The sequence below is a fragment of the Lemur catta genome, chromosome 1 (assembly GCF_020740605.2).
Source record: "Lemur catta isolate mLemCat1 chromosome 1, mLemCat1.pri, whole genome shotgun sequence".
Lineage (NCBI taxonomy): Eukaryota > Metazoa > Chordata > Mammalia > Primates > Lemuridae > Lemur > Lemur catta.
In genome coordinates this window covers 22,565,058-22,590,488 of record NC_059128.1, presented here as the reverse complement: position 1 = coordinate 22,590,488, position 25,431 = coordinate 22,565,058, and the positions used below count along the sequence as shown (strand labels likewise).

Here is a 25,431-nt window from a genome sequence, read left to right as displayed (position 1 = left end):
TTTTGACAATGCCCTGGGCTGCTCTTGGTTTTGCTTCCCCAGCACGATTCAATTTTACATCCCAGGGTAGGAGGAGGAGATTGTGTTGTCCGTGGAGCTGATAGGAGTGAACCGTTCTTCATTTTTGGAAAGTTCATTGGCTTAATTCAAATGTCAACCTTCCCAGGGTTGGGTATTTATTTGTAGTTATCAAAAGTGATTTCAAATGGCAATTCCTGTCATTAGTGATGGGGTGAAAAGCAAGGAGAAAAATTAAAGGGGGAGGCAGAATTTCAATTTGCGTGGTGAATGATCTGCTCACACACAATCTCATGTGCACACACTGCTGTCTGTGATGAAGAATGGTCACTGGGCATCCCGGGGAGGGAGGGAATTGTAAATATTTTGTGATCTTGTGTCCTTCAGTCCTAGGTTGTGAATGACACTGCGACTTGCTCTTAATTCTTATGCCTGTTTTTCTTTGTTCCTCAAGGGAATGGTTTCTTATTAAATTTTCTCTCTGCTGGGAAACCTCGCTTGACTTCGTGTCCAATGTCTGATCTCTAAAGAGGAGGAGGAGGATTTGCTTTGGTATTGGTGTGCAGAAATCAACCAGAATATTTTAACCAATATTCTTGCAGGATTCCAGTCTGCTTGGCTCTTTGGAGCCCTATCTGATTCCAGGATGATGTCTTTCCGGACAGATGTGGAGCTCACCTTTCTTGCTACATGCACAGTGAAAAGGGGGCTTAGTCCCTCAGCTTGCATGGGTGGTTCCTGGGTGAAGGTAGAACTAAGTGTTCAGAAGCTGAGCACCTTTGAGGGGCTTGCATGAATTTGATAGTCATGCAAGGGCACATGGCCTTGTGTGTGTGTGTGCTGCTAACACTCTTCTTCCTTTTTCTCCCCTTCCCTCTCCTCTCCCTTTCCCTCCCTTTGAAAATGCTGCCACAGATGTCAGTCAAGGTCCAGGTGAGTCTTTGTGTTTGCACAGCTGCTGTGGGAATTTCCTCTCTGCTAGATTGTGCATGGTTTGACTATGAGACCTTTAGAGACAAAAATCTAAGTATATTGCATTTTCACTGATTTTAGGTTTAGAAGAGGAAATGCCTTGAATTGATGGATTTGTATTGGTTTTGAAGAACCATTTTAAAACCAAAGGAATATGGTTCTCATACTTAATACAATCACTTTCTTCTGATTAATATTTCTGGGCATTTTTTTGGGAAAATATTTTTAAAGATATTATTAGATATATATTTTCCAATTTAATGAGCATTTTTGACTTGTCTTCCATATGTCTACTTATTTTCTATAGCTTTATGTGTTTACAAGTTGAAGATATGACATACTTAGCATGAAAAATATGATGTGGGTGAAAGAAGGTTTCTTTCTTTTTATTCTAAGAAATGTCTTTTCTTTTCCACAATGAAATTAGAAATATTTATTTTTCCTGGTTATGTAAGTAATACATGCTCACTGTGACAAAAAAAAAAAAAGATTGGTTTAATGGTTTGAATGGTTTCTGTCAATGGAAAAACAGAAGAACCATCCTAATAATGCACAATTATTAATTGTGCATTTCTTTCTAAAATGCATACTCATCCAGAGTCCTAAGTTTAAGCAGCATGTGTGTAAAGACACATATGTACACATCACACATATAGGATCATAGGAAATGATATAACCATTTATAGATAAGACATGTCAGAAGATTTAAAATGGTTGGGACACTATTCTAAGCTGGCTAGAACTTGGATTTAAGATGAATAATTAGCCCTACCAAATAGGAAGGGAGCATCATCTTAGGTATTTTTACATGTTTTCTTGTTTAGCCCTTTTAACATTTAATCCTGATGGCATCAATACAAGATAGATATTGTTATATTCATTTTAATGTGTAGGAAACTTAGGGCTCCATGGATTAAGTAGTTTTGCCCATCATCATAGAGTTTATCGGCTGTAGCACTGGGATTTAAACTTAGGCTTTCTGACTCTAAAACCGGTGCATACTCCATGGGAACATGTTGGGGCTCATCACTGAAAATTCTCAACAATTGAAGATCTCATAAGTATTTCCTAATGGTACCATTGCTTATTTGTTTATTTTTGCTTAGAGGTAATATGACATTTTCTTTATCAGCAGTCTTCTTTCCAAATGAATTTATCCCTTATTGTTCTTGACTATCTCAAATAATCAACCAGATTTAAATAGGGTCCTTCTGATCATTGCTTTTTAATTGGGTGTGTTTTATACAACATAAAAGAATAACACATTTATCCCCACCTAATGCGGAAGGTTTCCCTGTCTGTTTTTTTCTGCTAGCCCTCTACTTAAGAAATAATTGGTGTTTGAACCAAAACACAGGACAGCGTTTTCTAGAAAGATACCATTAAATTTATAATTTTACTTAATAATATTTTAGTTCAGTCACTCGCTCAACAAATATTTATGTTCTAGGCACTGTTCTAGGCTCTGGGAATCAAACAGTGAATAAAACAGAAGACAGTCCCTGCCATCATGGACCTTTTATTTTAGGCAGAGGCAGACAACGAACTAAAATGTGCACACATATAGACAGAAACACACATATGTACATAATATATGCACATTTATATGTGCACATATATATACATGCCTACATATTATATATATATATGTCTGTATTATATATAGATAGTATCTGGTGGTGGACGGTAATTGCTATGGAGAAAAATGAAGCAGGGTAAGAGGTCCCTAATTTATAAAGGGTGGTCAGGGAAGGCTTCTTTGATGAGATGATGTTTGCCAGGATGCCTCAGGGAGGTGAAGGAGTAAGCCCAGCACCCTAAGTTTTGTTTGTAAAAGTGCCACTTGGCTTAACCCCTCCTCTTCCTGGTTCATGGTAGAGTGTGACCAGGGTCACCTCTTGGAGGCCCTGCACAGGGTCTCCCAGTCAAGGGGATGAGGGGGTTGGAAATCCAGCCTGCCTTCCTCTTGCCAAGATCACGCCTGGGGGGCTGACCAGAGGGGCACCCTTGTCTGATTCTTACAAAGGCACCACACTGGTCTTGGATGAAATAGGATGATGGAGAGAAACACAGTGGACCCGTAGGCCTCCTTTTGTTCATTCAAAGCGGTGGAGGTCTGTGAGCGACCCTCCCTCAGACAACAGCAAACACAACCAGCTGACAGAGCACCGTTCCAACTTCACGGCCATTATCTTATGATGTTCCCTTAATAACCCTCTGAGGTGTGTAGCCTGAGCCCCATTTTACTGCTGAGGAAGCTGAGGCCCAGGGAGGTTACATGATGTGCTGAGGCCACCTAGCTGGTGAGTAGCAGGGCCACGGCGGGATTCCAGGTGAATTCCAAATCTCCTGCTCTTCCTTCTGCCCTGGAAGCCCAAGGCTGATGGCCAATCTGTTGCCCCACCAACCCCCTGCCTTTTTGTGGTTTCTGCACCTGAAGCAAATCACTGGTTTAGATCCTTCCCTCGTGGCCCTGGATGTGCCTGGCCCTGGCTGAGCCCCTCTGAGCCCCTGGTCGGGCCATCTGGAGCCAGCGGCTCTGTGGTTCTGAAACAAGAAGCCTTTAGTGGTTCTCCGATTTTTTTTTTGCCTTCCCCTCAGAAGACAAATTGGGGATTTTATGAGCTAATGTAACTATTTACCCAGAGGCTGCTGCAAGACTATAAAGGGACGATTGATTAATTGATTGATTTTACACGTGGAGGAGACGGGTTAGAAGTATCCCCACTGTAAAACACAGTCTGAGGTGAGGCCCGGGGGGCGCTACCCTTCTTAAGGTCCCAGAGACAGGCTGGAGACTTGGAGTCCTTCACACCCGGGGAAAATGGGTGGGAAAATCCCCAGCCCCTGGGCCCAGCCTTCGGGAAGTACGGGCAGAGTAGCAGCAACAAGCAGCACCTGCAGTGCGCCCCGGAACCGGAAGCGGGAGCTCAGCTCTGACTCCGCCCACACATGCCGCTGTGTAACTCTCCGCTGCTTTCCGGGCATGTCCATCCTCACGACTGCGGAGGGAGAAAAGGCGCCTCAGCTCGCTTAGCAACTGCCTGTGGTCACCTCCTGCTGGGGACTGGGCCAGGATCTCGGCTCTGTCTGCCGCCAGGGCCTGCACTCCTGTTCCTCGAAACCCCGCCTTTTCCACGAGAGAGCTGTGGGCCGGGCGCGGCCCTTCCGTGTCTGCTCCCCCGAGTCTTCGCACAGTGCAGGGAACGCGGTGGAACCTCGAAACTCTGTACTGACCAGAACGTGTGGCCGCCGGCACGCTGTGTCTGGAGGGGCCCGAGCCAGGCCAGAGCTCACGGTGCATCCTGTCCCAGCCGTGTGACCCACCGGTGGCCTGGAAGGGACCCCTGTCAAGTGCCTCATCCCACGTTTCTGAGCATTGGGATTTATCACCGGTCTCCCTGGGCTGCTGTGGGGCAGGTGGGCAGACAGCTCCGCCCTGACCTCAGCCCTCCACCTTCTCCTGCCTCCCACGTGTTCCAGAAGTCTCTGCCCAGGGAACAGGAAGCAGTGTGCAGGGGAGCAAGCGGCAAGGGTGGCGGAAGGATCTGGAAGGCGGGGAGCCACGCAGCGGCCTGTGCGTGCAAGCCCTCGCCCCGGCCCCGTTTCCAGAGCTGCTTGCTGCTCCCTCCTGCATGGAGGGGCTGTTTGTGGGGCTCCAATGACAGCCTCTCTCCTCAGAAGGGATAATTTCTCAGCCTCTGCCTGCTGATTAGAGCTGGAATTTAAATGAATAACTGTGACCTTGTGGAAGTGCCCTAGTTATTCAGAGGCCCAGTGAGGAAATAGGCCTCCTGCTTCCGTCGGTCAGCGCGGGCAGGCGGGGGCAGGGGCTCCTGTCTGCCGGGCGGAGGCGGCCTCAGGCTGCTGTCGCTGAAGAGGCTGACGCCTTCCTCCACCCCGTCTTGATCTCTGCCTCTCGTTGTCTTTCCCCTTCAGTGTAAGTCATCTCAGGGCTGCCCTTGGGGAGAGGACCGGTTATTTGTCCTGAGCCCTGCCCTGTCTCCAGGGGGTCGTTCGGTCCAGCCTGGGGACGTGGTTCTGAGCCCGAGATCAGGAGGCAGTGCCTGGCCAGTCTGGCTTGTGTGCGCGCACCCTGGAAGCTGGCTGCGCACAGGGTGTCCTGCGGGGCCCACAGAGTCTCAGGCCTCACGCCAGACCTGCCCAATCAGAATCTGCATTTCGTCGGGACCTCTGGGTGTACACACATTCATGTTTGCGACGCGCAAACCGCAGAGTCCCCATCTCTCCTCCCCTGTGGGGCCAACAGGGCAGTCTTTACTGAGGAGGCTGCAGTTGACCTTGCTAAGGCACTAGTCCTCCTCTCTCGTGCCGCGGGCACAGCACAAGATACCTGCTCGATTTGGTTGGTAGGAGGAAGGGGGAGGACCAGGTTATGGAAGGGAAGGAGAACGAATATTTACTGACCACTGAGTCTATGCTGGTCGTAGTTCAGGCACTTTTTATATAAAAGTGCACACACTGGGAGGCGCGATAGCATAGGATAGAGCAAGATTTGGCCAGCTACAGCTTAAGCACCAGATTCAGCCCGCGGCCTGGTTTTGTAGGACTTTTGAGCTAAGAACGGTTCTTCCATTTTTAAATGGTTGAAAACAAAAGAAGAACAATTGGTAACACAAACATTTTACGAAATTTGAATTTGTGTTCATAAACAAAGTTTTTTGGACACAGCCTCGCCCATTCCTTTATGTATTGTCTATGGCTGCTTTTAAGTGGGCAAAGCAGAGTTGGATAGTTGTGATAGAGACTTTGCAGCCCCCAAAGCCTAAAATAATTACCAATCTGGCCCTTTATGGGAAAAGTTTGCCACCTCTGAGCTAGAGCACAGACTCAGAGCCAGCTGCCCGGGTTGACATGCTGTCTCTATCACAGCACTGCGACCTGTTCAAGTTACCTTAACTTTGTGGGCCCCACTTTCTTCAAAATGGGGACAATAAGAGTATTTACCTCATGGGGCTGTTTTGATGATTGTGAGCTCATGCATGTGACATCTTGAGAGGGGTGCGTGGCACCCTTAGCAATGTTATAAGACAGCTATTATCATAAGTTATCCAATCTGATCCTTTCAACATCTGTTTCCATTTTGTAGATGAAGGCACTTAGGCTCAGAAAGGTTTTTTTTTTTTAAAAAAACCCTATCTACTTTTAGCTGCATCTTGGTCTCTAATTGCCTAGAGCTGTGCTCCAGTGCTGTGCTGTAGAACCTCTGTAAACGCACCTGCCATTCTCAGCTGTCACACATTCCCTCGTGGCCTTTCTTCCAGTTAAGAGATCCCTCAAAGTTAGATCTCAACCATTGCTCTCAAGCGGAGCCTGGGAACCAGTAAGAAGGGACGAAGGGAATCAATATTTGCAGAGGACCTGCCATGTCCCAGGCACCTACCAGCTCACAGATGAATAACCTTGACATCCTTTACCCAAGGTCAGAAGCAGGTATGGTTCTGCTCTGTGTTTCTGCCACTTTTCCTGGGAGCTGTATGCCCTTGGGCAAGTCATGTAACTTCTCTGGGCAACAGGTTTCTTTAACTCAAAGGGTTTGAATCAGATGATCTGTCAGGCTGCCTCCGTTCTGAGGGTGTATGATTAGATATCTGACTGTGAGATACCTTGGGGAGTAGCAACCAGGAGAATGCCTTCTCCCCTACCAAAGACTCACAGCTCCCAACTCCAGTAGCACCTACAACATATTTTGTCTTTTCTTTCCTATTCTTTTGGGCAATAGTCCCACTTGCTTTTCTCCCTTATTACCTTATTAGCAAAAACACTTGACATTTATTGAGCTTGTATTCTGAGCCAGACACTGAAATGTTAAGTTTTGCATGTGTTATTTCATTCATGTGACATTCTCAGGAGGTGGATTCTGTTCTTTGGCCCATTTTACCCCCTGAACAAACGGAGGCTCAAGGAGGATAAATAACTCACTGATGCCTCCCAGTAAAAAGTGGTGAAACAGGATGCAAGTCCTGGTTATGTCTGGGCCTGGAGATGTCTCCTCAGAGTTCTACCAGAGTGTACGCTCCATGAAGGTACACTCCTGTTCACTACCGTGTCCTCTCAGCCTAGCATAGGGCCAGCACATCGGAGGGATGGAATAAATACTGGCTGAATGAATAAACAGTGCTCAGAACTCAGCTTTTAGTTTTACCCCACATCCCTCTGAAAGAAAGTCTGCTTTTTATGGGGGTTCTCCCTGAGACAGAAGGCAACTGAACCAATCTTTATTCAGTGCCCATCTTGGGCTCGGCTCAGTGGGGGATCTGGGCTGCAGGGAAATCCACCACTGTCGTGCATAATTGGATTGGAAGGGGGCCCTCCGCTGGGCTAATGGTGCTCAACTTCCAGCCAATTGCCCGGCTGGGGCCTGGGAAGACCCCCTTGGCTCCCGTAGCTGTGGTTCTTGATGAGTAAGTGTGAGTAAAGAGCTGCTTCCCAGGCTGCCTCCAGCTTTGGCTAACTCAAGGAAGATCACTGGGCCTTGGTACTTTTTCTAGAGACTTTCAAAATCTCTTCCTTTACTGTCTTGGACAGGCAGGCACGCTAGGGTGTTAGTTATATGGTTTCTTTTATTTCCCCATTCAAGAAGGCAAGGCCAGAGTTACAGCTGGAAAAATCATTAGAGATATGCTGTAGTCTCAATGAAATAACACCGCTCCTGCCCTGCAAAATATATGTGGGTGTTTATTCGTTGCTCCAATGTTGAGGGGCAGTGAGTGCTAGATGTGCCATGATGTGTGGGAGAGCCTCCTTCAAAGGTCTGTGCTACTCAAAATGCCACTGGTGAGACCAATTCCCTCCCTTTACCGGAGGGGAAAGTGAGGCTACAGAACTTCCATGTAACTCAGCTGAGACACACAGCTCATTTGGGTCAGCCTTGGAGAGCCTTCCAGTCTGTATACCTGCTTACAGGAGGTCTGGTAAGGGCTAAGCTAGTCAGTGTTCTGGGGTGGGGAGGGGGAGTACAGCCGAGAGTCCAGGATAGTCGGTCCCCTTGTGGGGTAGCTTAGCTAACTGTGACCGTGTAGGGAGGCATCTGAGCATGGACTGGTCAGGTCGTCTCGCCGTGCTGCCAGCTTATTAGAGAAATGGTGTTGGCAAGAGGCAGGTGGTGGGGCAGAGAGAGAGCCTGGATAGACCAGTCCTCTAAATAATGACAGCAATAACTACAAGTTTTTGAGCCCTTCCATGTGTCAGAAACTGTGCTAAGTGTATTCCATATGTGGTTGCATGTGATTGGATATTTTACAGCTATATTTTTCAGCTGAGTGGCAGATATTTTACAGGAAGGAGGCACAGAAAAGTTAACTTGCTCAAAGTCCCAGTTAGTTCTGAGGTAGAGCTGGGCTTTGCATCCAGGCTTTGGGCTGTGGAGAACAGTGGCTTGCATACTCTGGTAAGCATCAGAATCACCTGGACAGCTAATGAAGGAGAGCCAGGCTCTTTAAAGTAGAATAGTTCTCCCAGGTGATGTGGATTTGACCAAAGTTTGGGAATTGCTGTTTCAAAGGAAAGTAATCTGGAAGGTGAAGAGACTTGAAAGCTTCACTTTTAACAACTATATTATAGCTCCAGGTACATTAAGGGAAGTGGGTGGGGGAGGTAGAAGATCCTCCTTTGAGTTTAGGCATTTAGGTCACAGGGCTAGCAGAGCCATCATCATGATACACTGTAGTCCACGCTGTATCTGGCTCCCTTGTCTGCTACTGTGGGCTCTTCAAAGGTAGGCAGCGTCTTACTCTTTGAGAAGGGAGGCTTACCCATGCCTGCATCCCCACTGCCTGCCACATTGTGCTCATAGATCTTTGTTAGAATCAGCATTTCAGGAATGGAGGGGACCCAACAGATTGTCAAGGCTCTCTGTGCACCTGTTTTTTGAGTCTCTTCTGTAAGAGTTTATTCAGACGTGGCTTGAACTTCAGCAAGAAGCAACTCGTTGCTCCTTGAGCCTTTCCATTCCACGCTCGCAGCACTGAATGTTTGAAAGCTCTTTCTGTTCTCACTTGCTGTAACTTTCACCATGTGTATGGCTTCCAGCCCTCGGAGACACACAGAATAGATCTAATTACACTCCCCGTGTTTGAAGACAGGGCTTTTGTCTTTAAGGACTTTCTTTGCTAAAGGCTAAAACATCTCCAGTTTCTTTGGGCATTCTCTTACAAGGGTTTTAAATTCTTTCATCCAGGTCATTGTTCTCTGAAAAGTGACATATTTTTTCCTGCATCCTTTCCAAAGAAGGATGTTCCCACTGCATATAATATTATGGACATGATTGGGATCAGCTCATTATAGAGTGGTCCCAGGGCTCCTTTTTCCTAGAGTTTACATCTATTAATGGCAACACCAAATACCTTAGCCTTTTTTTTTTAAATGACTATAGTATTAAATTGAACTTAATGAGAACTTTGACTATTTTTTGTGTGCACTGATGCTAAAGCCATTCCTCTCCCCTTCCTGGGCTTGTCCATTTGATTTATTTGACTTAAGCTTGGAACCATTCTTCAATTTTGTTAAATCCAGCTTTGGATTTTTAAAGTTTAGCACACTGTGATCTATTTGAGCACATTTCTTTTAAAATCTAGCACAGTGGCTGTCCCTTCCAGCTTCATGTCATTCATGAACGAAGAACTACTGTAGAGAAGTCCATGACAGCTGGAGAGCAAAAACCTCTCCTTTGGGATGGGTCTTTTCTAAAAGTCATCGTTGTTGATCCTTTAGCCCTTGGAGTGACTGGCATGACTCCTTCATCTCTCTGCCTTCCATGGCATTCATGCATGAGGAAACCTCAACCACACCTTCCCCACTAAGATGCAGAATAGATTAGGAATGTGCTGGGGACATTCTTTCTTCTACCCAGTGGCTAGGACATACAGAAGCTGTTGGTGATTCATGGGCACGATTGAGAAAGCCTTTCTGTTCAGTCCTGCTGCCATGCTGTAAGAACACAGTGGGTCTAGAGGCACACTGTGACTGGGCTGGCATGGTTACATCCTAAAAGGGCTAGTTGATGAGGATTGAACGTGGTGGCATCATGGAAGGGCAAAACCGAGAGGCCCAGGTGGCCGCTATCTTGGAGAATTATCAACAGGATCCCTTGTCTTCCGTGTCTGTGCAAACCATCATCATCATCAGCTTATTCAGTTCATTCTCAGTACTGTGAAAAGCTTGTGGAAAAGCCAAAATCATGTATGTAAACAGTTGATCATCCAGAGTGTTAGCTCATGACTGCTGTCAGGTGATTATTTGAAGCTTTATAGAGCTCGGTTGTAGTGGTGGTAGGTTGTCCTTGAAGCCCACCACTCTGATTATGGGTAGTGTTCTCAAGGTATTAGTTTCAACCACTGGAAACTGCCATTTTTATAGGTCAAAACCAGTCAAATAGCAGCAGTTTTATATAGTTCAACCCAATATGTTGCTTGGCCTCTTTGGAGATACCTGAAGTCATAGAGGCAAAGAGTCTTAGAGTCAGAAGGGATTTTTGGTAGTTATGTCCTAAACCCCCTACTCTGATTCTCTTCTATGGCATTTCTGGCAAGCAAAAATTCCCTTATCGTGCAGCCTCTGTTCATGCTGAATGTGTTTGCTCCTTTATTTTGAGTGTGCAACTTTAAAAATGCTTGAAGGCAGCTCTCGTGTCCTTACCTAGCCCTGTCTTGTTTGGGCTGCACATATCAGTTCCTGCAGCTGTTCTGCACGTGGACATGACTTTGGAGCTCTCATCATCCTGGCTATTCTCCTTTGGACACAGCCCACCTGATTAATGCCCTTCCTAATGTGCAGCATCATATTCTGAACAAAACCCTAAGTCTGGTACAGACAGTGCTAAGAAGAGGTGAGACTATTGAACATTTTTATTCCGGGGGTCGGGAGTAGAAGACTGTACTTGAGTGCCAGCATTTATATTTGTCCGTTAAAAGTAAATTTCACTTTTTCTATGCCCATCCTTTTGTTACCCTGTTTCTAATATCTAACAAATTAGCTATTCTTCTCAGGTTTAGGTCATCACAACATCCAGATGGCATGCTATGAATGTCCTCAGTCAAGTCATTGATCAAAATCTGGACCGGGCCTAGGCTCTGCTGTAAGACACCGCCCCCCCGCCCCCGGAGAGTGAACCTCTCTTGGAGAGACCTTTAGCTTGGCTGTCCCGATGATCTTGCATGTGACAGTGTCAAGGACTGAGGAGTCTGAGATTTGCATTTTAAAGAAGGAAGTGGCTTAATAATGCCAAGAAATGACTTGAGAAAGGAAGGATTTCATGCTTTACTAGAATCTGTTGGTAGGCTTGAGGCGGAGGAGAAGACAGCCATGTCAAAGGGCTTTCCAGTGCCCCTGAAAATGCAAGGGCAGAGGCGTAAATGAAGTTGCATTAATATCTAGCCGCTGTGTTCTGCTTCCCCATCTGTACCAGAGCTGAATTAGAGAGGTAGCTAGTGTCGTCGTTACTGTCACAGGCTGGAAAGGCCACCTGCTGGCTTAGAGTCCTTACTTCACCCCTTCCTAAGTAGTGTGTGACTTTGACTCTTAGTCTTGGTTTCCTCACCTATAAAATTGAAATTATAGCAATGCCTTTCCCATGGAATTTATATTGAATGAGATAACACATAGCCACACCTTGTCTGTGATAAACAGCCAACAAATATTAGCTGTTATTATTAATATAATTACCTTTTTACCAAGTTAACTGAATTTCATCTTTTAGGTACTTAAAATGCTAAGATGTATATTTCTATTAAAACATGAAATTCCTCCTATTCCAGGTCATTTTTCGGGGGTTATGAAGCCACTTCCCTCTTTAAAATGCAAATCTGGACATGAAATTCTTTCTTCTTTTCTTTTGCAAATTCCTGGTCACCCTGCAGGCACTTTGGGTGTCTCTGTTCATTGGACTCTACCCCCTCTCACCCTCACAGTCTCCTGAGTTCTTTCGGAAACATCAGGCGAATGTTTCCATTACCTTCTGATTTTATGTAATTACTCTTTTAAAAAGTCCTTGTGGTTTCATAAGAATTCAACATTGGTACTTGGCACTTGCAGCAATTAGTGACATTTAATTTCGCTACTTCAGTATGGAAAAAAATGATATATGTGGATCTTTCACTGGGGTAAAAGTTACCCTCAGAATGAACGAAATAAAGGTCTTGGCAAAGATAACTTGGTTATTTTTTTTTTCTTTTTCTGAATTCTGTCCACCGCCACCCCCACACCCCGCAATGAGTGACTTCCTTCCTTCCCTGAAATCCTTTTCCTAATTACCCAGCTAGGGTAAAGGAAAGAAGGATGGATTTGAAAACCATCTGAGGTGGGTGGGATATCACAGGTTTGAGGGGAACACAGTATTGGCTTAAATGATGGAGGCCTTCAACTTCTGGCCTGGTTCCCGAGCATTACATCTTCCTCTTGCCTGTTTCAGTAAATGGTTTCTATTCTCTGTATTAGTCATTCTCATGACAGGCTTCATGATGGCCACAGCCGCTTACAAATGACTTTGCTTTCATAGCCATTTCCACTTTCCTGAGCTGCAAAAGCAGCTATCTCCATGGGGATTTTCCCAAAGGGTGTAATATAGTTTAGAGGGCCATACGTATATTTTGCATATCATTTACATATGATTTGCAGTCTGTTCTAAGGCAGTTTCAGCTTTGTATGTCTTATCAACTGGCAATCTTTTTCTCCTCATGTTCCTGTATGTACCCTGAGAACCTGTGCACCATCAGTAGACACAAGAAGGGTGGAATATAACTCCAGAAAGAGGGAGGCAGAAGGGATAAAAGTACTGGATATCTTGTTGGGATTCAGAATTGTGCCCAGATCCAGCTGGGGTAGAGCTTTGTTAGGGTATGACATCAGATAGGGGACACTTTGGTTGCTTTCTTATTTTGTTTCCTGTATTTATTTATTTTTTTAAAGGCATTGCAGTTCCATAAGAATTCTACATTGGCAATTCATTTCCTGCCTGTCAGAAGGTCATTCCAGCCCATCCCCTATTCCCTACCCACCCTTAGGCTTTGGAGTCACAGTGGAGGATCTGTTCAAAGCCAGAGGCTGTAGTGAGATTGTTTTGGAAAGGTGTGGTCCCCTTTGCTTCTATGAGCCCCTGTTGAGCCCATGCCTTTTCTTTTGGCAGACCTGAAACATTGGACTCAGAATACATGCCAAACTCTAAACCCAGCCAGGGTGCAGGTCCCCCGACAGGCATTGTGCAGATATTTCCACCCTCTGCTTCCCAGGTTGGTCAGCAGGCCCATCTTCGTTTTAACCCCTTGCTTGTCAACCATGTATAGAACACACACCCAGCGTAGATTCTATTTTCTTCCTTGCTAATTATATCCTTCTCAGTTAAGAATTTTTGAGCATTATTTTCTATAATTTATGTTGGAAAGCCATCTAATTTCTTTCTCCTCTTTGGTTTTTTTTTTTTTTTTTTTGAGACAGAGTCTCACTTTGTTGCCCGGGCTACAGTGAGTGCCGTGGCGTCAGCCTAGCTCACAGCAACCTCAAACTCCTGGGCTTAAGCGATCCTACTGCCTCAGCCTCCCGAGTAGCTGGGACTACAGGCATGCGCCACCATGCCCAGCTAATTTTTTCTATATATATTTTTAGTTGTCTAGATAATTTTTTTATTTCTAATTTTTAGTAGAGACGGGGTCTTGCTCAGGCTGGTCTCGAACTCCTGACCTCGAGCAATCCACCCGCCTCGGCCTCCCAGAGGGCTAGGATTACAGGCGTGAGCCACCGTGCCCAGCCTCTCCTCTTTGAATATAAAATATTTTTTATATTTAATGTTGAATATGCTTGGGGAAAAAAAAAGAACCTTCAGGATATCTCAATTTCTCCCCACCCATCCCAGGTTAAGACCCAGGGTTCCAACCCCTTTTGCCCTCTGGGCATCATTCACTTACACAAGCCCTGCCCCTCCCTTCCATGAAGGGGATGTGATAAGCCCCTTATATTTGCCCAGACTCTCTTTCCAATCATAGTCCTACCTCGTTAAATGCCCACTGGATGTTTTTATTTGAGAGATTCATCTTTCTCTTCAGCTCATCCTGTCTCAAACAGAACTCGTTATCCCCTCACCCCAAATCCATCTCCCCATCCCATCCTCCTGTTTCTGACATTGCTCCCCCAGTCTTCCCATCCACCCCTCTCATGGAGCATTTCATCCATCACCAAAGCCTGTTAAAAATCCTTTTTCCCCATCTCCTTCCCACGGCCATGATACTGATTTAGGCCCTTTGCCTGTGACTGATCTCTCTGCCTCCATCTCTTTCCCTCTAATCCATCCCGTCCACTGTGTTGCAAAAACAATCTTCCTCGGTATCATTTTCCTTGGGTCCTTCTCCTGCTCATGAACCCTCAATGTCTCACATCAGCTGCAAGATCAAGTTCACTTTTCTTAGCCTTGAAACTCAAGGCCTTCATGCTCTAATTCTTAGGATCGTCTTACATTTTTTAATTTATATGAACTGCTACTACGTATTCATCCCTTTATTTGTATAGCATGCTATGACATACCTACCGTGTGCCTGGCAGTGTCCTAATAACTTCTGAAAAGCTGAACTGAAGAGTCCTTACAAATGTACTCTGTGGTCTTGGGAGCCCGTAGGGTGCTCCCTGAAATGTCCTAAACCATCTTCCAAGGCCTGTTTCAGATCCCTCTGTCCTCCAGAAACCTTTTCTGAGCACCCAGGACCCTCCTCACATTCCCTACTGGCTTTATTATCTGAATTCATCATGTGACACTCAGCAATTGCCCATTCATTCCTCATTAATCATCACACACATACTGAGCACCTATTGTGTGTCAGGCACTATAATAGGTGTTGCCTGACACATCAGTATATTTTCATAACATAATAAAAATAAAACAACCCTTATATATTAATAGCTCTTACCATGTGCAGGCACAGATTTACATTTATTAATTTAATCTTCAAACCAACCTATGAAGTAGGCATGATTAGCGTCCTGTCCCAATTTTAAAGATAAGAAAATCAAGGCAAAGAGGTGTTTATCAACTCTCCTTGGGTCACAAGCTAGGCAGTAGTAGAGATACAGGTCAAACTGACTCCGAAGTCCTTGATCTTAACCCCTATGAGTCACTGTCAGGTATCAGTATATATGTCATATATGTGTTGGTGTGAATAAAAACACACAAACCTTCCCAGCTAGACTCTAAACTCCTAGAGATCAGGAACAAGGTATCATATGCATTTGTCTTCCAACTACCTTATCCAGTCTTTGCATATAGTGGGTACTTAAATTTTTGGTTTTTTCATTCATCGTTGTGGGGCCTGAGATTTTCAGCAGCAAGTGGGAGTGTTTTGAGGTGGAAAGAGGGAGAAACAGAATTTCAGAATAGACCTGGACACGATGCAATTGTTGGTTCCAGTTTATAACTCTGCAAGCTCTGGGATAGGTTTGTACAAGAAAAGATACTGATGTAAAAGCTTTTCAAAGTGGAATAAAATTCCCTCCTCAAAAAGCAAAATAAAACTCAAATCATATTATGGTTAGAGTTTCTCCTCTCCCTTATCCTTTTCCCGTTACACTTTTTCATGTCTATTTTGGTTTATTGCCTGCAAAACTAAAGTTTTGACATCAGGATTTCAGATCTGGATTCCTGGCCTAATATTCCTATTTAAGATTTTTATAAGTTGAAGAATATGAACATTTTGAGTGGCAATACTGCAACTGCATGTGTAGCTTTAATAAAACCTGATAAGTACATATTTGAATTTTAAAAACACAGTTGGTAAGTTATTTGCATTTTAAAAGGATTCTTGCCTTTACAAAAGGATCCACTGTAGCTTCATTAAATATCCAATTCCTCGTAGTGCATTTATCATACAATTTAATTTACCAAAATTTGATTTATTTGCCACTCTGAAGGGGAAGCTCTTAAGTTCCATTGAGCATGGGAATCACTTGGGCAATTTGTTTAAAATTCAGATCTTGCCTTAACTGCTCCCCAAGATCCTAATTCGTTAGGGCTGGGGTGGGGGCTGGGATCTTCATTTTTAATTAGCATCCCCAGGTGGTTGATGTAGGTCAGCAGTGAAATACACTTTGAGAAGCACATAAGATAAGGCCCAACTGTAGGGTTTTCTCCAGGGCTTGAATCCCCTCTTACTACCAAGTGTCCTGCTCACTCTTCTTTTGGTAAATTTTAAAAACATTTATTTGGGTCAAATAAAGGTGGTTCCATGTCTTTCCTACTCAGTCTGTCTTATAGCTGCCAAACATCTTTAATCTCCGGTGTTTGCTCTTTCTTCCTTTTTTTTTTTTTTTTTTAACTCTGTTTGACTCTTTGGATCTTCCTTATTCTCCTTTCTTAAAGCTGACAACACTCCTGTTGCCTACTGAATTTGCACATCTGTTCCTGTTCTTTCCACATACCCCCCTCTCTGCCCCACATCCCCTCTACCTTCCTGCTCTTGACTGGGATGCCGAAGGCCATGGCTCAGTCCAGAAATATCAGGCATTTTAGGAATAGTTATTTCTGTGATGATTTCTCTCAGCCAAATCTAGGGCCCTTTCTCCTCCTCTCCCTACTCTCTGAAAAGAAAGACCAAAAATTAATTTTTTAAATAAATCATGAGAAATACTGGTTTTGGCATGATTTCATTCTTCCATGAGTATTAGTCCTGGTCCTAGAGCATGAGTATTAGTCCTGGTCCTAGAGCAATGGACACTAGGATTGTGTATTTAAAATATGATTGTAGTATAATAAAATTTGTTTAAAAAATAGGCTCCATGACATTTATGGCATGTATCTATGTATTTAATATATCATTGATCTTTTAAAAGTCAGTTGCCTGACCTATATTTTGCCTGTGATTACTTTTCTAAATCTCTAGTAATCTCCAAAAACATTTAGAGATTTCCATACTTCAGAGTTTTCTTTCCTTCTTTATTAATCCCCTACATCCCTGAATTTTGCCCTGAGTAAAGGTTCTCTAGGGTGATCTGGATTTTGTAAAGTATCTCCAGTAATAATAGAAGCAATACAAGAGCAAATAATAGAAGCAATACAAGTTGGTTACTTGTTGAAAATCTTTTCTTTTAATAGATTTATCAGGGTTTGAGCTTCCTTGAACTAAGGAGCTCTTAACAGCCTGGTCTGCCTTCCATAAGAACATATCTATAAGTTCTGTTATTTGTTTACTGGGACTTTGTGTACTTTCTTTAATCCATTCAGCCTGGGCTAGGCCTGTCTGGTCAAGTGTCTGGTCAACTGGGGGCTTTCTAGGAAAAGATGGTGGTGGAGAAATGGTGTATTGGCACTGGGCTAAGATAAGGGTGATAGGAGAATCAGTTTCAGGTTGTCTGAGCAACTCTTGCAAGCAGGAACTTATTTGGTATATTCAATATGATCCAATTTTAGAATATCAAGAGGAAAAAAAATATTTGTAGGAAGAAAATCAGATGACAACCTCTGGATGGTGGGATTGCAACTGATTTTTTTCTTACTGTTCTTCTGAATTTTTCCAAGGTTCTACAGTGACCATGTATTGCTATTACTATTACAAGTAGTTTAAAAGAAAGAAACCTACTTTGTCTGGCATCTTGAATCTGCTTCCCAAGGGACCTAATCTCTAACACAGATCCTACTTACTGCATAGAACCCTGGAAAGTTCTTGGTATTAGGCCCAGAGCAGTTCAGCAACACAAAAGACTGTCCTTAAAACTGGAAAGCCAGGCTTCCTTCCGCCCTGCAGCGGGAAGGCTTGGTGTCAGTGTTTGTCGCATGCCCCTGAGCATGTGTGTGGGGGATATGTGACTATGTGTGTGGCCCCTGCCACTCTCTTTTCCTCTCAAGAATTAAGAGAAGATTGTGTTGCATTTGGGATTTTAACTTTGTCTTCTTTCTCTTTTTCCCTTTCCCTTCTTCCCCTCTCCCTCTCTCCCTCTTTTCCTTCCTCAAGGCCTCTCCCACCTCATGATGAGTGAACAAGGTAGGTGCTTTGTGCTCGTGGCCCTGCAGCTGCCCGAATCGCTTGCCTCTGCGCCTCTGGCTGGTCGCTGGGTGCCCTGTCTGCCCCTCTTGCTGTGGGCCAGGCTGGCAGCGGGGCTGCCCTGCGCTGGGGTGGGGTGGGGTGGGGGCACCTTCCCCGATGCATCGTGGTTTCCCACCTCCAGTGTCCCCTCGGCTTCTCCATTCTCCACCACCATTTGTCATCCTGGGCGCTGGCCCTGCTGGGCTACCCCCGCGAGGGAAGCATGAAACAAGGCATGACAGCGTCGATAATGGGGGTGAATGAAGCTAATTTCAGAGCAACCAAGTGGTTAACTTCCTCCTGCTCCTCTCCAGGCCCCGTGCAGGGCCCCTGGTTGGGGGAGAGGAGCTGGGCTCCTCCCTGAATTTCCTTCAGAGGGGAGGTTGGCTTTTTGTCTTCCCCTCCGTTCCACTGCCCATAATGATGTTCTGGCCTCCAAAGGTCAAAGGAAGCCCTTGGGGGGTTTTGGACTGTTTTTGGTTTTATATAAAAGCAAAAAAAAAAAAATCACCTAAAGAACATGCTAATGTCCTCATGGCAGGATTCTAACTCATTATACACCCTGAAGAAAACTGCATATAAAGATCTGTAAATTCAGCATCTGCAACCTAAAATATTCAAATATGCAAGGAATGAACTGTGCAGGAAATTCAGCTCAGCTAAGCACAGGGTGGGCTGTGAATGAAGCCTTTTTCTCCTAAATAAAAATTTTCCACATTATCAGCCTAAATCAGGATTTGAGAGCTGAGCCTACTTAAAATTGTCTTTTCCTTCACAGTTCAATTGCTACTATTGTGTTTCTTCTGAGCCTTGGGATGATTGCAAGATTGGGCTACCTGCCTTGGCCTGTCACCAAAAGACTGAACTTCAATTTTTTTTTGTCTGTCTTTTTAAAAAATACACAGGGACTCAGCACCTCTTTTGGAGGACCAGAGAAAAGGGGAAGGAGGGGTACTCCCATATATTCCTGTTTTTCTTGATCTTTTGAGGAGGGTGGGACTCCCCTACTCCTAGGGACACTGGGTCCATCAAACATTTTTGCTGTAAAGGAACGTATGATCGACCAAGGAACCATCCAGTGCTGAAAGAAGTTTGTTTGTGGTAGCTGTGGAGGTGGGCACTTTAGAGCATCCTGAATTGTTAAGGCAGGGTAAGGAGGAAGAAGCCCCTGTTTCCAATACAGTGTATCCTCCAGGCCTGAGCCGAGGTCCATGATGTGGATTTAGGAAATTACAATGGAGAGAAAGCTTGGTAGAGAGCAGACGTCAAAGAAGAGAAGTGCGGGGAGGAGGATAGTTGAGTTCTCCAGCATTAGATGGGGCTCTGGAAGAGGCTGGGATGAAGCCTTTGTTTTTCTTGTAGGTGAGCCAGGGAAGCAGGTGCCAACAGCAGGTAACTATGAGGTAGATAGAAGTAGATGTGCTTGATGGGGACCTAGTGTCCGTGTGGGTTGAGAGAGTTGAGCACATCTCTGTGAAGTAGAAGGAAATGAGCTCTGTGATACCTAGAATTTGAAGGCTCAACTGTGGTGATCAGTTTCACCAGTAAGATCAGGCCCTCAGAGCCATGATGACAGAACTCCTCCTACAGCCTTGAGCCTTAAGCTCCCAGCTGTCCCTCAGGAGTTCTCAGAGCTTTCACAGCTTGGAGGACTGAGTGCATCACATGGCTGACATCGTAGCAGAGAATGGCAGATGGGATAGGCTGATGGGATGGGCTAATGGGGACTTCCTCAATCTTGATTTAGCTTATTTCAGACATACTGAAGCAGTGTAGGTATTTTGGAAGGCTAACTCCCAACATGGGTATGAAAAGCATTTGGAGAACCTATATTGTATTCTTTACCCAGAACTGATATGTACGTGTATAGACTATTCAGATACAACAGTGCTCCAGGGAAATAAGTCTGGTACCTTCCACAAAAAGGAAAAGAAATAATGACAGACATGGATGTTGTAAATTCCTTTTTAGAGGGGATTTCAAGAAAGGATGCAGCATTCTTCTGGGTGACCAGTGCTACTAATATTTTAAGTTGCAACTTGCAGTTTAATCTGTTCTTAAGGAGGTCCTTTGACCACACTTCTCTTCCTCTCATTCTTTTCCATTTCCCACCTCCTTGTCTGTCCTTGCCCTGATTGTTCCCTAAAAAGCCAAAACTCTTCTTCTCACCAATACCCCCTTTCCCTCTCCTTATTTCTTCAACTTGAAAGAAAGAGACTTCTGTCTGGCTCCCACTGAATCTCAAAAATTTGTTTTTGATGCCCACAAATATGTGTGGAAATATTCATGAATGTTGTGTGTGCACCACCTGTACATAGATGTTACACTCCTGGGCCTCATGACTCACATGAATGTTGGGAAAATACAGGAGAACCAAGACTTTCCCTAACCATTTTTAGATGGGTTACGTGCGTGCAGTTTCACATACATGTGGCTGTGCAGTGCTTTTGCATGCAGACTGCCATGTTTCTAAGGATGGGACAGAGAAGAACCGAATGGGACAAAGCTTAAACACGAAGCTGGTGGAAGGAGCAGCCTTGCTGGTCACAGGGTTTACTGCTGGTTTAAGCTTCCCATTGGGGGTTTATTTTGTGCTGCCCTCTCGGGATGTTGCAATGCTACTGCCTTTACTGTCTTGAGATTTTGTTGCGTGTGTTACATCTCTGTGCCTGTCTGCAGTGTGCTGATGTTTTGCTCTTCTTACTCTCTCTCTCTCTCTCACCGCCTCCGTGGTGGACACCATGCCTCCTCTACTTAACTGGATCTTCCACTTCATTTCTGTAGGTAGAAGTAAAGGTAGAGACTGCTTTATTTTTATCATTATAACTCTCAATCTGCCTTCTGAAATATTCATGTATCCAAGGGGATTGTCAATTCTGATGAATACAGTCCAGATTATTAATAACTTAATGCTTCTAACAACTAAAAAATAAAAAGCCAATGCTCTCATTTCCCTTCAGTGCAGTTCATGTTTGGTGTTTGGAGATGATTCTGCGTTGGTCTGCCTCCCTCTGAATGAGGATGGGCCTCATGCATGATGCTGTGCTGTTTCTAGCAGATTGGGGGATTCTGAACGTGGCTACGCAATATGGGAAAGATACATTTTACTTTAGTGCAGTGTATTCTAAGATCCCCTCCCAGTAAATGTATTGAGGGAACAGGAGAGGTGTGAAATGATGTACTGTTGTTGCTGTTACTTAGAATAACTGAATTTGGGGATAACATTGGTGGGGGAAGGATGATAGATGAGAAAGGGAGAGGACTGGCAAATTGCCCAAAATTTTATTTAATGTGGAATGTAGGGGGTATTTGTTTATTGACCTTATTTCCCTCTGTGTTGTATTTCCTGATTTGTGGGGGTCGGGATTTTCTGACTGTGGGTGATGTGCTAAGAAGGGTGGGGCTGGGAGGGTGTAAGAGAGCATAAGAATGGAAATTCATTACACTGTAAGGAGGAAGAGGAAGGTGATTTAAAAAGCTGACCTTTGCCAGGTGTGCAGGGAAAAGGAGAGGCACTGAACAGGTGGGCTTGTGCCAGTGCTCTGACATGCCTTTCAGCGCTTCCCACCTGTCAGCAGCACAGCTCACTCATCCACTCCGAATCAAAGCTGTCAGAGACCAGAGCCTGGAGAACCCGGCTCGCCAGCTCAAATTGGATTAGCTGTTCAGGAGTGAAGAGAGAGGTTAATTGATAAATTATAGATACATATATGCATCCAATTTTCCCCTCTTCCTCCCTAACTCTCCAGCCCCTATCTCAGTGAATCTATGTGCTGTCTCTTCTTTCAAAGATCAGCAAAGAACAGACGTAGGAAATGTCAATTCTGGCATGAGGATGTTGAAGAAAGAAGGGGCCGACCAGTTATGGAAAATGCTGATTTGATAACTAGTCTGTGAACTGGCCATCTCTCATTTGAGTTTTCTGCTTTTCTGGGTCTTTTAAAAGTTATGTATGGTTGCCTTGGAAGCAGTTCAGGCTGCTTTCACGTTGCCAGCCATCATGCCATGTGCTTTATGTGCCTTGCCACACTTAATGCTAACAGCTCATCTGATGTGGGCAGTGGCATTATCCTTGTTTGATGGGTAAGAATAATAAGGCTCAAAGATCACATAGGTCGGTCGGATGGCCACTGAGTGAGAATCAAACCCAGCATCTGAGCCACTAACCACTACTCCATACTGTCTCTCTTGGGTCCAGGGATGACCTCCATGTATGTGCCTCCTGGCTACCTCCCTGGCACTGACCTGTCCCAAGTTCCAGCCTGGCACCCTGCATTCTCTGTAACACATGTCTATATAAATGTCCCGCTGCTCCTGTCACCTCAGTATGTCCAAAGTCAACCCTCATATCATCTGTCCACAAACCAGCTGCCCTTTTCAGTGTCCCCCTTTTTGTTAATGGAATTTCCATCCTTATTACCAAGGCTTAAAACCCAGGAATTACTTTCTTTCTTCTTCCTGAACCTTCCTACTCTCAGGCAATCAGTAGAGAGAGCTGTTGAGATTCTCCTCCGAAATGTCTCTTGCATTTCTACTGTCAACACCCTGGTTCACTTCCTGGTTAGCACTCATTAGATTATTGCCCTATGCTAACTAGTCTCCCTGCCTCTACTCTGTCTCTTCCAGTCTGTCCAGTAATTGAGAACTGCTCCAACTCTGCTGCCCACCAAATGGAGTGCAGAATTAGCTATCTCACTTTCAAAGTCTTCCCCAGTGTGGCCCTGTTAAGCTTAGCTGCAAAATGGCTTAGCTCCAGCCAGACAGGGTGCCAGATAACCTCACCAGACTTTATCTCCTACCTTTGCTTATTCTGTTTCTCTCCCCTCTAAGAGCCACTCTTTTTCCTGCCCGCTGAAATCATACATAGATTTCATTTCCTATTTGATGTGATCTTTGAATTCACCACTCAGAGTTGGGCTGTCCTTCCATGTGCCTTTCTAACAATTTATATTAAAGTTATTTAGGAATTGGACCACTCCTCTGTACCTGATTGCAAGTATGTTGAAGACAAACATTTATTTCTTAATGTCCATATCTGTCTAGCATAATGTGTGGCGTGTGGAAAGGACTCGAAATCACTAATCTTCTTATCTTGCTGTCAGTCATCTTCCTAAAAGTGAAAATAAAGCAAAATTAAAATTAAATCGGATCATGTAGCTCATCTGTTCAAAAGCTTTGGGTGATTCTCCTTGGTGCCTTCCCTGCTGTCTTCTCTACGATACCATAGCCCCCTGCCCACCATCACCCAGCCAGCCCTGCAGTTTCTGAAAGTCCCAGCTCACTCTGGCCACATGTACATTGCATTCTCCTGCCTCCGGGCTTTTCTCAAGCTCTACCTTCTTTCTTGAACATCCTTGAATGCCCTTCCCTCTCTTGCCATCCTTGAAGGTCCAAGACGCCTAGGTCAGCCAGACTTTGTGCTTCTGTTATAAAGTGCCTATGCCAAACTGCCTTGAGTCACATTTACTCATGAGTTTCAACCCTCTCTTACCCCCCATCAAGGACACAGGCTGTGTCTTTGCCCTCTCTGTCAGCCACTCTGCACCAGCTAGGTGCTTGGTCCAGAGCTGTACTTGATGAATTCTCACAGAATTAAGTAATGTTTTAGCTGAACTACACAATTGGTTTTAGATATATGGGGGAGGGAGAGAAGGACAGGGTTAGATTTTTCAGCACTGATGCTATTAATGGAGTCACTCAACTTACTAACGTGAGACCCTAATCTCTACCCTCATGACCCCAACCCCCCCGAGCAGAGGAGCCCCCGCGGATCATGAGCGAGACCAGATGTTCCGGCTCCATCTCCCTCCTCACCCAGGCCTTCTCTTGGCCCTGTGTGTGCAAGTGTCAGAGGGAGATGGTTATAGATTACACCAGAATAAAAGTGGGAAAGGTCTTAGATTTATTCTTAGGAGCTTGTCAGAGAAAAGAAAGACTATGCCTCAGATTCTGTCATTCTTTTAAAGCCAAGTGACGAGGCAATAAACCCATAGTGGAAAGAATTGTGAAGCTAAATCTACAAAAATGAGCAGGATGTTTAGGCCATGACAATAACTACGGCGTTCAGGAGGCCACTGGGCAGCACTTGGCCCAAAACAAGCCTGCCTTTACCTGGAAGTGGCTGACCAGAGGAGTTGTTCAGCAAGCAGCCCTGGTCAGCTTTTTGGACTTGATTTCGACAGCCCCTGTTGAAGTGTTGAGAGTGTGTTTTGATTCCCTTCCCTTTTTTCTTGTCCATTGGGAGATTGCCCATTCTGGGTGAGGTTGCCAAATATTTCTCCTTGATACTGAATTTGGAGCAGGGGTTGCAGACTCCAGAGCCTACAGGGACCTGATAGATTTCCCAAAGGAGTAGATCAGGGTGGGGGGTAAGAATCATCCTAGTGCAAGAGAAACAACAGGTAATAGTGTGGACCATGGCACACGGGAGAGCACAAATCCTGTCGAAGGCAGCAGCCTGCACGCTACTCCTGCTGATGTCTGCCATGCAAGAATGCAGGCCCCGTGTCTCTAGATCATCAAGAAAAGCTAAAAGTGGATTTTATAAAAATGTCAGCTCATGGCATCTTTCTGTCACTGTATATATGTATGAAGGCACACACACAGGCATGTGCACACATGCCAAATGATTTGGTCCATGAGCCACAAGATTTTGACTTTTGGCTGGAGGAGGGAGAAGCAATAAAATATTCCTCCAAGATTTCTTATTGGAGGTCCATTTCAGGAGGTAGTCACTGACAGTGTGCTTGATTAATTTTCTCTTTGCCTGGAGCAGCAATCAGGGTACCGGGAATCCTCCTTATCCTGGGGGCTGCTGCCAGAGAGCCTGGTCCACGTGTTGGGTGAAGTTGGTTTTGTGGAGTGGTGTGGGCGAGTGTGGGGAGGTGTAGATGCTGAGAATGACCAGGGAGAGAGGTGTAACTGACATCTTCAATAAGTGCCGAGAACGGGCATGATTTTTAAACAGTAAAAGTGGCTGGGGGGCATTTAATTCCTTTCTCATTTTGCTCTACAGAACTCTTTATTTACTGGGTTAATGTTGACCCTAAAATCTATTCTAGTCCTTTAGCCTTCAGAGGCCCCTTTTGATTTATTTATATGTACTTTTCCCATGTAGATTTCATCATTGGCCTTCTAATGCTGAACTAACCACCATTGGCCAAACTGGAAAGAGATAATCAAGCTACATGAGCTTGAACATGATTTCCTGTAGATTGTATTTTGCTGGTAATAACATTAAGAAAGCTGATTTGAGGAGCTGAGCCCCCTCTCGTCCCTGCTAGGACTTGAGAGCCCTGCAAATAAGTTACTGCCTTGATAGCCAACTGTTTATGCAAATTAGTAAATGCAATGCCAGCTACTAATTATGAAAATAAACTCATCTGTGATCTATAAATATCTAATTACAATAAAATAGGGGCAATAT

At 44.7% G+C, this 25,431-nt stretch overlaps 1 protein-coding gene across 4 annotated transcripts in view; it reads left to right on the top strand.

Annotated features, from left to right (window-relative positions):
• The window catches only part of NRXN3 (neurexin 3), a 1,488,306-nt gene that overhangs the window by 31,216 nt on the left and 1,431,659 nt on the right, over positions 1–25,431 (top strand). For 2 of the 4 annotated variants that reach the window (XM_045562538.1, XM_045562529.1), the window contains exons 2-4: positions 934–951; positions 17,934–17,963; positions 20,790–20,801. In XM_045562538.1, the coding sequence (XP_045418494.1) occupies positions 934–951; positions 17,934–17,963; positions 20,790–20,801 (60 nt within the window). The remainder of the gene's footprint in view (positions 1–933; positions 952–17,933; positions 17,964–20,789; positions 20,802–25,431) is intronic. The other 2 variants (XM_045562522.1, XM_045562514.1) reach the window with 1 other exon arrangement.